Genomic DNA, 12,076 nt, shown 5'->3' on the forward strand with positions numbered 1-12,076 from the left:
TCCCCACACTTCTTTGATGATATGACAGTTGTTACTCCCTGACCACAACTATGTAAAAACTCCCTAAAACCAATGTAATAAAGTCCTAATAAAATTTGTTAAACTGCCCAATACTGCTTTAAATAAATTTGTTTTTTATTTCAAGAGGGTAATGTATCCAAGTGTCTCCACTGTGAAGCACTAAATCCCTTTTTTGCATGTCAGTGGTCACCTGGCAGCTTGAGTACAAAACATCTGTGTGTATCTGCAGGTGTGTAGATGCATTTCTGTGTGTGTGTATGGTTAATACCTGGTACTGGCTGGTGAGGCGGGCGTTGCTGAGATCCAGGCTCTGGTTGGTTTCCCTCAGAGTGCTGAGTTCCCCCTCCAGTCGCGTCCGTTCCAGTTGGGAGGCGCTCAGTTCTCCCCTCAGCACCGAGCCCTGAGCCAGCAGCTCCGCCTGCAACGCCAACCACTCCTTCTGCTGGGCCTGCAGCCTAGAAAACCGTCACGCATGGGCTTTACTCATCGCTGTCACTGTTGCTTGTCCTGTTAAAAGCTGTGTATCATTGTTTGGTAGGTGCCCTCCAAGTGAAGCTCATTATTTTGTTATTACACAGCATGATGAGTCCCCACAAAGCCAGTTAAGCACTTATAGCAAAAATCTGACATCATCTCAAACAAAATGGCTGAGACATAATGGGGTCACTCAAAATGTAAGCAGTATCAAGGTAAGCAATCAACTTTGTTTCATTTTGTAATGAGAAGTGTAATGAGATGAGATTAAACTCATAATGATCACTGTAGGGAACAGTTGGTAATAGTCAGTATTAACCATCACACGTTTTATGCTCCCAATGTGGATGCAAATTATTTGGGAATCTTTTTTTTTTTATTTATTTTTCTGAAAATTAAAACTAAACTATTTTCCAGCATGGTTCCATTGAAACAAATCAGCTTTTATCCATATATATTGCTTAGAGCTGTAACTAACCATTATGTTCCCCATTAATCTATTCGTTTAAGCTCAGAAAAGTCACTGTATGACTTTTCTGAGCTTTTCTACTTAAAACAACACTATGAGAGCAGTGAGAGCAACCAGCACTGTAAAGTTGCTGCTGGAGAGCTCAGCAATGATCTGACACTCACTATAAAGCACCACAAAACCGAAGGGAGCTGCAGATTCGGATGAAAATGTCATTTGTTACATTGTCAATATAAACAAATCTTGATTGTAAGTTCAATCCTTTCTCAAAATTCAAATTTCAGGTTAATGTTTTGAGACTGACTTTAATTTTGAGGTTCCTGTTTCAGTTAAAATAGTATTTTACTAAACAGGTCTAAGGGTAATTTTTAAATGCACGGACATGCTTACTTCATATCTTAATAAAGTATATTCTGTTGTGTGTCATGACAACCAGCAAAGCAGGTCATCTTATCTCCAGCTTGGCAACCCATCATTTGAGACTGCATTTGCATCAACATGCTGATCTCCTGGTTGATTAACTACTTACGGTATTTTAGGATGATGATCATCGTTATATACTCACTACCTCCAAGATGAAATGTAAGCACGCAGAACTGTTTTCAACCTCAGATCTTTTAAAGATAATTTTGATCTTTTTCGAATTGAGCTTGCAAAATATTCAACAAACCTGCGTTTTTGCATATTTTTTAATTTCTTGTGCCTTATATTTCTCTATTTTTGGCGAAAAGGAATAAAATATGCATTCGGTGCATTCCTATATTACATCTGAATCCAAATCAGTCCTTGTGTTGCTCTCTGTGCTTCATGTAGAAACATTAATTCTGCTGCTGCATTATGCAACATGCATGCAGCGAAGGCAGAGGAGTGAAGGGGTGATCAGATCTCATGAATGTGGTGACTGGGAGCTTATTTGTTACCTCTCATTGTCTTCTTTCAGCCTCTCCAGCTCTCGCTTTCTCTCCACTCTCCTCTGAGCCTCTGCCTCCATCTCCTCTTTCTCCATCTTCATTTCCCGCTCTCTCTCCTCCAGCTGGGCTTTACTGTCCAGGAGCTCTTTGTACCTTAAGAGTGCAAACACAGCATTCATCCCAGCACACACAAAAAGAAAAACTTACTTATTATATGTGACAGAAAGAGACTTTTTAATGGAAGTAGGTTGTCTGTTGTTTTTGTGTATTGTGTGGAAAAAACCTCCACAGTTCTCCACAGTTAGGATTTTATGTTTCTCAGATTATAAAGGAGTCTCATTTAATGCAGTCACCTGCCCTCCAGCTCCCTGTGCTGGGCCTCCAGGCCGCGGTTGTTGCTCCTCAGCTGAGAGTGTTTGTCCAGCAGCTCCTCGAGCTCCACCTCCTGCCGCTGCTGCAGAGCTGTCATCCGCTCGTGATCCCGCCTCAGAGCCTCCATCCTGGCCACTGACTCCTCCCGCTCCCGTGCCCACACCTTGGACTCGGCCTCCAGTGCTGCACACCGGGCCTCGCTCTCACTGCAGCGTGCCAGCACTGCTCCATGCTGGGAGCTCAGAGATGCTTGCTCCACCTGTGTGTGATAACACAGAGAGCTCATGTAAGTGCCTACATTTTAGGGAAAGCCAACAAACCTAAACCCTTGAAGTTCTACTATGGGTTTATTACTTTTTACCAACTGACACTCACAGAGCCATGTCACTCACAAGCCTGGCTAAAATTATGGTGTCTCCCTACATTAAATCAGGCTGAAAAGTCCTTGAAAATTGTCCAAATTCATAGCAAGGATCCAAAGATCAAAACATGTTCATTTGCTTTGATTAAGATGGACCAAATGGTTAAAGTCAGGCATAATCATGCCTTCCATCTGTGTGTTTGGTCACCTGCAGCTGGGTGTTGAGCGTCTGTAGGCTGGTGCAGGACTCCTGCAGGCTGAGGGAGTGCCGACGCAGAGACTCCAGCTGCTCCTTTAGGTGCTCACACGCCTCCTGTGACTGGGACAGCCTCAACAGCAAAGCTTCCCGTGCTGCAACCGCCATCGCTTTCTGAGGGAGAGGAATTTCATAATGAGAGTCCACAGCCATGTTCAGTAGCAGCGGCATCAGAGGCTGTGTTACCTTTAGGGTCACACGATGATCAAAATATCCATACTGTCTACGCTTTGATGCCTTCTACAGCTGACCCTTCACAGCGCTCTCAGTGAGGCAGCAGCTTTATATGATGTACCGTATGTATTGTGTCAGTGTGTAAATGCAGAGATCAGAGTCGTGTCTGTTTGTAACTGAGCTGGCAGAAATGTACAGCTGTTAGGGTTTTGGGTTGTTTCCCCTCTGGGTTTCCTTTTTTACCATCTCCTGTGTTCCCCTGCCTTGTGTTTTCATTTCTTCCTATTTGTTCTGTGTGTGTGTGTGTCCGCAGCGGGACGTGGTTTTTTGGTCACGTCCCCACCAGCTCATCTGCACAGCTGAATCTCATTACTTCAATCAACGCCACCCCAAGACTGCATTAGATGAAGAGCAACTCAATCATCCACTCTCCGTCAGATTGTTCAGTACCCCACCTAGTATCTTGACTCAGGCCTCTTGTTGTTGTTTGTTCTGTGATTTTGAATCTCTTGCTAACTTCTCTGGTCTCTGTGTGCTGAGGATCAGCGTCACCTTCTCTGCTCTCCCTGACCGCTCTGAGCTCCAGCCCTGCCAGGTCCCAGTCCTGACCCTGCCATCTGCAAGCTCTGGGCCCATGAAAGATCTTCAGATCACTTCCCTGATGAGCTCCCAGCCTATCTCCTCTGCTCTGGACGGTGGGTGGAAACCACACTTCATCTGACACTAAGACCTTTTGGTTAGAATAAACTCTTGAACTCTATTTGTGCCTCAGTGTGTGTGTGTGTGTGTGTGTGTGTGAGAGAGAGAGAGAGAGAGAGAGAGAGAGAGAGAGAGAGAGAGAGAGTGCACTACACTGGGGTACGAATTCTGTGTGTGTGAAAACATAAAGACAACATCAAGTTTGAGAATGTATATATATTACTACTCCAAATCCGTTATTAATTGCCAGATTTCAGTGAGTTGAACCTTTGCACAAGCATCTACGTATAATCCAAGTATCTGTGAATGTTAATTGTCCAATCTGCTCTGATTTTAATTAATGAATGCATTTTTCTCTGACTGGGTATTGTGATGCATTGATTAGAAATTAAAATTCAATTTTCTATTTTGCAAAATTGCTGAAGGCATAAAATCTTAAAACGAGCCTGAATTTATTTGAGCATTTTTGCAAGGACGGACACAGCGACAGCGTACTTCATGTGTGAGTCATCTCGAGGGTCTGGAGTTCAGTCTTGGTGTGAGGAATCTCTGTTTTTAATCTTAAATTCTATCCCATTTCCTACCAGCGCCTGAATGAATCATACTCCCACCCAGGGATTCCTATTTTTTTCACTTTTACATTTCCTGGTTTTTCACTTTACCATTCTCCCTGCCAGGGTCTGCAGAGAAAAGTAACTATGTACATTTACTACTGTACCAGTGGTAGATTGTAATAGGGTATATCTGATCAAGTCCTAGATTTAAGTACAAATTTCAGATACTCTTTGTGTCACTTTCTCCTTCTGCTCCAATACATTTCAGAGGGAAATGCTGTACTGTTTACTCCACTACAACCTGGCAGGTTTAGTTACTAGTTACTTTTCAAATTTGATTTAATTTTGCATACAAAACACTCAAAGAGAATAGAAAATATTAGGTTTTGTTACAAAGTCAATACAGATGGATGATTTAATCAACTAAGAGAAAAAACTATTCTTAACATTTAAGTGATTTTTCATGTTTTCAGCTTCTCAAATTTGATGATTTGGTGCTTTACTTTTGAATTATTTCAATAATTTTCATTTATTTTTAATACATTTACATTTTTTCTGCATTGAGTACTTTTAACACATCTAGCTTTTTAACAGTGTAATATTAGTTACTTAAAGGTGTGAATACTTCCTCCACTGCGGTCCAGTCTGGTTATAATTTTGAGCTATCTGCAACTTCTGTTGTTTATTTGGCGCTATATAAAAATGAATTGAATTAAAAATTAAAAAATACAAATTATTTTATACTAAAAAAAACACGAGGAATGAGGAGCTTATAAAATATGCCACACCGTTAAAGGTCAAATTAGAGGTTCCAGTTTTGGCTTGTTAACTCTTCCAGAAATGTAGTGCTTTTATTAATTTTTTTTATTATTATTATTGATCTTTTTTAAGTTTTATTTATTTAACTGTTTTATATGACTAAATCATCCAACAAATAATCACAAAAAAACAAAGTACATTAAAAAAAAAAAAGATACTACTTTTACTTGTAATACTTGCTCTTATAATACTACTGTAATACTTGTAACTATTTTTTACATTGTTGTACTGCTACTTGAGTAAAGGATCTTCTTTGAATACTTTGTGATGCATCAACAAATGTACCAACACCTAAGCATGGGTGGGACCAGGAACTGAACCCTAAAAGCGTTAATGCTTTGCTTCATCCATCCTGTCTATAGCTTCAAGTCCCGACAGTGCGACTGTAGTATTTCTGAGCAATGCATCGAATGAAATTCCCGACCTTGGCAGTGCCTTTACGGCCTGATGTTAACAGTCTGTGTGTGTTTCTGTATGTGTGTGTGTGCGTGTTTGAGAGAGAAAGAAAGAGCGAGAGCTACAGCACGAGAGCCGCAGAAGAGATAAGGAAGATTAACAGTGGCCGAGGTGACATTATAAAAACTGATGAGCGGAGATAAAGCAGTATTTCTGGAAATAAAGTGCTGCTCTCAGGGAAGTGGCAGCCTTCTGTGTGTTGATAGTCGTGGACCATCCCTAGAGCAAGAATTTCAACATAATATAGATCATCTCCATCACACTGAAATTGCACTGAACTACACAGACGTGCTGTAAATGAGATTCAAAGGCTCACACACATACATTATTGCCAGAAATATATTCAGATCCAGATACACACCTCTTTTTCCAGCTCTATCAGCTTCTCACTCAGCTGCCTCTCCGTCTCTCCTGTGTTATAATCATGGGTCACAGAAAGGTCACGACCTTTGACAGCATCGGGAGATTGAGCCAGATGTGATGTCTCCTGGGTGTGTGTCTGACAAACGAGTGTTTTGTTTGAGGAGTCTGAATTTGAATTAGACATAGAGTCCACCTCTGCACTTCCTCTTCTCTTTTCCAGCTGGAGGAGAGATTCACTTTTCTTAAGGCACTGGGACAGTGACTCTATTCTCTCCTGCGATTGGTTGAGAGAATCGGTTGTCATCTTTAGGTCGGCCTCTGCTTTGTTCAGTTTCTGGCTCAGACGCTGGACTTCAGCGGACAATTTGTGAGAACGTGCCTGCTCATTGGATAGGTCCTGATAAGAGAGAGATGAGGGCAATGCATCGTTCAAAGGTTATATTCTGTGGAAAATAATGGAGTCTGTGATGCTCAAAGTACAAACTGATTTCATTTTACTCAGAGAGCTTGCTGGTCTAGAATCCTAGTGTGGGACAATACTGTCTACCAACACCACACTGAAAAATCCATCAAGCTGCATTCTTTGAGTATACAGAGTTGCATCACTTTACCAGTGAGAATACACTGTATGAAGATAAAGTACAGACAGAAACATCATAGAATTGACCATATTTACTCTGAATTTATGTCATAAAAGCTCAGTTTATCAAAATATTTTCTGCTGTTAGGAATGAGTCTACCCTCCTTTACATCCCTGCAGCAGTGATTACTGTGAATGACTAAGCTACCACGTCACACACACCCACACACACACACTCACACACCTGGGACAGTGTGCTAATCTTGGCCTGAGTGTCTGCGTACTGCTCCTGCAGCTGCTGTTTACCCTCCTCCATGCTGGTTAATTGACTGCTGAGTTCTTTCTCCAGGTCCTGCAGCTGAGTGCAGAGCTCCTTGGATTGAGACAGCTGCTGACACACATTTCTGCACACACACACACACAAACACACACACACACACACAGCAGCAACACAGAACAGACACAGGTTGAATAAAGACAGGCTTGACATTATAGATAAATGCATGGTGTGGCCAAGTAGCTGTCTCTGATGCCTTGTTAGGTTAATTGCATACCTCAGCTCATGATTAAGGTTAACTGTGTGAACATGTGTGTGTGTGTGTGTGTGTGTGTGTGTGTGTACCTGTGTTCAGCATCCAGAGCACGAGCTCTCTGGTTGCTGAGCTCCAGGGCCAGGGTCGTGCTCTCCAGCTGCTGCCTGAGTCTGGCCACCTCCCTCTCTCTCTGCCTAGCCTCCTTCCGCTGGCCATCCAACTCCAACTGACACACTTCCTTCTCCTGCTCCAGCCTCGAGGCCTCCAGCAGCGCCTGGTCTCGCGCCCGGGCCACAGAGTCGACCTCCAAGCTGGCTTCGCGGAGTTCTGCCTCCAGCTCCTCCTCCCGACGACGAGAAGTCTCCAAACTCCGACCTTGGCGTTCAAGCTCCGTCCTGAGGGTCTGAATGGTGAGCTCTAACTGGTCACCCTGTCAAAAGAGACAAGATGGATGATTAAAGGTACCCAGCTGAGTTTTTACAGAGATGTCTGTGTGTGGTGGACATTTTGTGTGCAGTGGGAGAGGAACTATTTAGATCCTTTACTCAAGTAAAAGTAACACTGCAGTATAAAAACACCCTAATACAAGTTAAAATCCTGCCCTAAATATATAACTTCAGTGTATGTATAATAGTTATGTGCGTAAGTATTCATTGCAAAATGTGACATTTCCCTCTGACAGAAAATTCTACCAATTTTTTGAGACATATTAAAGAATTTCTGGGAGAACTAACCAAATGAAAAGACCAAATCAACAAAATGTTTTGGTTATGTTTCAATACAGAACAGTTCACTGAACCCACACAACAACTAGGAAACAAAGGGGAGAAGAGGATGTGGATGTGTTGTAGTTTCCTATTTGGGTTTTATTCACCCCTACAGCTGAATTAAGTGCACTTCATGTTTCATTAAACACACAATGTTATGATTTCCATTCATTCTGAGCCTTTGCTTCTTGCTGTGGCGCTCAGAATACAAATTCTACCTCAGACGTAACTGGAAGCTATTGTATTTTATGAAATAAATAGTGAAACATTAAAAAAGTTATCTTATTCACAAATGAAAAGACAGCACAGAACTACCTCTGCTGTGATGTTTACAGAGTGGATGGTTTCATTGTTTTGACACTAAAGAAATACATCACTGTTTTTCAAAGAAGTCTATGTCTATATATTGATTTAAGTGCCATAAAGACCAGGTTTTGTTTCTCTTGCTCTGACATACTACATGTGTATTAACACTCTAAAACAAGTTGATGTACAGGACCCAATATCATATGTCTAGCTGGCAGAACATATGTACACAGCTGAAAAAAAAGTTGTTTTTTTTTCTCAGCCAGTCCTCAGTGTATTTAAAATACGCACAGTATTGTTTGAATAAATGGATGTTCATGTACAACATCCACAATATAAACAGGGTCTTCTCTTGGAGAGAAGCGGTGCAGGTAATACAGTAGAGTATTATAACATTAGAAGGAGGATTATGTATGACTCTCTGAATGGGAGGTATTCATGAATCCCTTTTATGGTATTTCTTTAGTGCTGACTTTGCACTTCTCTTCTCCTTATCTTGCAATTTCTCTGATGTCTTGCAACTTTACTGCAAATAGCACATTAAACACAGAATTCTGCATCAGATTTTTTTTCCAGAAAATCTCAGAGACATCCACATGTTGCAATAAAGTGTTTGAAAAAAAAGGTGATTTTCATCTTGGTACAGGCCTGAAATATGTTGTGTTGAATCTCATGATCCCTGCTGTCAGCGTAGATGAGTTACTTGTCAACATTTTGAATATCGCAGGTCAAAACAAACTCAACACTGAGTGTATAAAAACATGCTGTTTTGCTCTCATACAGCAGCTTGAATCATCCGTTTGTTTCACTTCACGCTGTCTAATCCACCTAATGCTGAACAGTTTCTTCACACAAAGATAGAGTTACATTTCAGTTCTAAATGCAAGACAAAAGATATTTATTTGGCAAACGGAGTCCCTATCTGATGTAAAGTATTAAATGATTATTTACAGAGATTACAGAATAATCAGATCAGCTACTGAGGAATTACGTTACATCATAAAGACTCTCTTTCATTTAATTTGTAGATTTCTTTCTCTCTGCCCCTCGTCTGTCTTCCCTCAAATAAAATGACATCTGCCGTGGTCATGGACATTTGGTATCACAGCTGCATTGTGCTTGTGGATTGTGTGTGTGTGCATGTGCATGTGTACTCATCAACCTTGCGCTGGGCAGTTCTCATGGCATCCATGGTGCTGCGTAGCGTGTCCCTGTCTCTCTCCAGTGCAGCCCGCTCTCCCTCCAGGGTGGCGATGACCGTCGTCTGCATCCTGTGAAGCTCGGCCTGGCTCCGCAGGCGGCACAGCTCCTCCTCCATAATCAGAGCCCCCGAGTGAAGAGCCTGAGAGAACAACGGTAGCATACTGAGCTCTATATATCTACTTACATAAATATAAATACAGTATACACATGCGCACACACACACACCCAAATCAGACAAAAGTGAATAAAATTAATGTTTACAATGCAATGCGCTGTGGTAAACCCTTGGGTTCTGGCAATCATGTAGGTGCCCTTTGACACACACCACCCACCTAAACTTTGCAGATTGGGAGACCCCACCCTTAATGCACAGGACCCAAAAGATCAGAAATTCTGATGCCAGCTGACCACAAAAAACCCCACAGTTCATGTGTCCCTTCCCCTGACAGATCAGGTAGGGCCTCCACCTAATCAACGTATGATTAATTTTAGTCACTTCACCTGTCAGTGAAGAAATAAACATCCCCAGCAATGGGTAAGATTTTATTTTACGGGTCACAAAGTTTGTGACTAAAAAGTACCTGGAAGGATCGATATGTACGTGTAAAGAATAACTAAATTAATTTCAATAATTTGCGAGGATAACCTAAAGAATCTTTTCTCAGTGCACAGCATGTCAGCTCGAGATGCAAACATTTGAGATGCGTTTATAGGCAAGCATGGAGTTCAATTAGTCTGAAGGGGAATGATATCAGTGCCCGGGGCGGCGTCAAATGTCAAAATGTCAGCATTTCTGCTGACACTCTGTCAACAGAAGTGCTGGAAAATGCAGATGACATGGTATCTACTGTGATGTGATGTTACAGAGGATAACAGCTGACACTAACTAACTAAACATTGCCTGTCAGTCAGCATTTAAGGTGAGACTGCTATGAGACTGGTGTATTTTACATATATATATACATACCTCTATCTGCCTGCGGGCATCTCCCAGACTCTCTGCAGCTTTCTTCAGATGCTGGAGCTCAGCCTCTAAGACCACCAGCCTCTGTTCAGCCTCCCAGGTTTTCTTGCTCTGTTCTCCCAGCTTAGAGTGCAGGTCCTGGGCCACCGTCGCCTGTCTGTCAGCCTCCTCCTGGGCCTCCTGGAGCTGCTTTGCCAGAAGCTCCACATCAGGAGCAGAAAGAGAATATTCAGCCTGGTCTGTAGCTGGGGTCACAGTACGATCATCCGCGCTTTTTGGATGCGTTTGGATCTCCGAGCTTGTCGTTACTGCAGTATGTTGTTGTTTTATTCCTCTTTCTTTCTCCTGTTTCTCTCTGTCTTTCTGCCCTCCCTCTGCCTCTCCTCTCCTTTTGGACTCGACCTCCTCGTTGGGTGGTTCTCGTTTCCCCCCTTGGAGAATCTCTTCCCCAACTCCTGCTTCCCTGTGGGTCCCAATGATCTCTGATCTCCTCTCACTCTCCGCCATCAGCCTCACTCGTCCTTCCCCTTCTTCCCTGTAAGAATTGCAGCCCTGGACTCCTCTCTTCACTTTCTCCTCCTCCTCTTCTGTGTCTGGCTTCTTCAACTTTTCCTCCTTGTCTTCCAAGTGTTGCAGTTTGGTCACCAGCTGTTCCAGGCGCTGCTTCAAAGTGGCATTTTCATTCTTCAAGTTTTGAAACTGAAAAGTATAATGGGAGAGCAATTTCAAAGCATTTTAACGTCGGGATTCTCTTGAATTTTTGCTGTTTTTTTTGTATTTGAACTTGCAATGCATTGTGAGTAAGAAGACTGAAAGCACTGTTTCTACTCAAAATGCATTCATCAAATGAATGATTCAATACAGGGAAGTAAGAAACAATGAAAAAAATTAACAAAGAAGGAAAAATACCAACAGTGAAGTTAGATATCGATTTAAATGATTTTTGGTTTGTTATGAAATAAAATAGCCTTCAAAGGCAGCCTGAAAAGCATGGAAGACCATCAAAAGTAACTGCAAAATTTTCGAGAACATACTGTAATGCACTGTTAAAATATACATATAATTTATACAGCATCTGTACATTTTAACAACTGTACCACTGGACTATCATGGTTGGTTAAATATGGCTGATGAAGCTGCTGCAGACGTCTGTAACTGTTTTAGATGAAAAAAAAAAGTTTATCTGCTGCATTGTGACATTCAGCTGTGCATGCAGTCATATCCAATCACAATATTGTCTTCTTATGGGAAATATAGTAATACTGTAATACTGGTAGTTCAAACATCAGGCTCTGGGTTGGTCTTATATCACACTCTACGTTAAGGTTAATATGGCAGCAATCATTAAATATATCAATTATGTAGTATATTACACATGTATGAATTCAGTTCAATTAAACTTATTTATGTAGGACAAATAATCTTACTCAACAAGTAAGAGCAGATCTAGGCCAAACTCTTACTGTTTAAATCATAAGCTTATCAAAGCTCGCTTATTTTGTCAAAGCAAACATGCACACAGGTTCAGCCTAAGATGATCTGAGTCAGTGAAAAGCAGCAAATCTTTATCACCAATTCATTTTTTATTGAGTAAATGATTACAGAAAATAAGATAAGCGAATAACAGCACATGGAGATTCGCCATTTTCATTGTGTTTTACATTTTTGATTTGTCGTAGTAGCTGCTGTAATTGTATTTTTTGTGTGTTTGTGTGTGTGTGTGTGTGTGTAGGTATGTATAACTTTGGCACATACCTGACTCTGAATCCCACCCCTTTGGCAGTACATGTTAAA

At 41.5% G+C, this 12,076-nt stretch overlaps 1 protein-coding gene and 1 long non-coding RNA gene across 4 annotated transcripts in view; one reads left to right on the top strand and one right to left on the bottom strand.

Annotated features, from left to right (window-relative positions):
• Positions 1 to 12,076, bottom strand: part of ccdc88b (coiled-coil domain containing 88B) — a 41,349-nt gene that overhangs the window by 9,634 nt on the left and 19,639 nt on the right. Inside the window, exons 15-23 of the mRNA XM_046406054.1 lie at positions 10,286 to 10,981; positions 9,278 to 9,457; positions 7,132 to 7,472; positions 6,754 to 6,913; positions 5,928 to 6,326; positions 2,817 to 2,978; positions 2,229 to 2,506; positions 1,885 to 2,028; positions 290 to 476 (exon numbers count right to left, since the gene is read on the bottom strand). Of these exons, the coding sequence (XP_046262010.1) occupies positions 290 to 476; positions 1,885 to 2,028; positions 2,229 to 2,506; positions 2,817 to 2,978; positions 5,928 to 6,326; positions 6,754 to 6,913; positions 7,132 to 7,472; positions 9,278 to 9,457; positions 10,286 to 10,981 (2,547 nt within the window). The remainder of the gene's footprint in view (positions 1 to 289; positions 477 to 1,884; positions 2,029 to 2,228; positions 2,507 to 2,816; positions 2,979 to 5,927; positions 6,327 to 6,753; positions 6,914 to 7,131; positions 7,473 to 9,277; positions 9,458 to 10,285; positions 10,982 to 12,076) is intronic.
• Positions 3,346 to 9,428, top strand: LOC124068119. Of its 3 annotated transcripts, none has more exons than XR_006844884.1 (3): positions 3,346 to 3,733; positions 7,142 to 7,503; positions 7,827 to 9,279. It is a non-coding gene; the product is annotated as an uncharacterized LOC124068119 (long non-coding RNA). The 3 variants fall into 3 exon arrangements; XR_006844883.1 differs by having other exon boundaries at positions 3,350 to 3,733; positions 7,296 to 7,503; XR_006844885.1 differs by lacking the exon at positions 7,827 to 9,279 and adding an exon at positions 9,292 to 9,428 and having other exon boundaries at positions 3,353 to 3,733; positions 7,296 to 7,452.

The sequence above is a fragment of the Scatophagus argus genome, chromosome 12 (assembly GCF_020382885.2).
Source record: "Scatophagus argus isolate fScaArg1 chromosome 12, fScaArg1.pri, whole genome shotgun sequence".
Lineage (NCBI taxonomy): Eukaryota > Metazoa > Chordata > Actinopteri > Scatophagidae > Scatophagus > Scatophagus argus.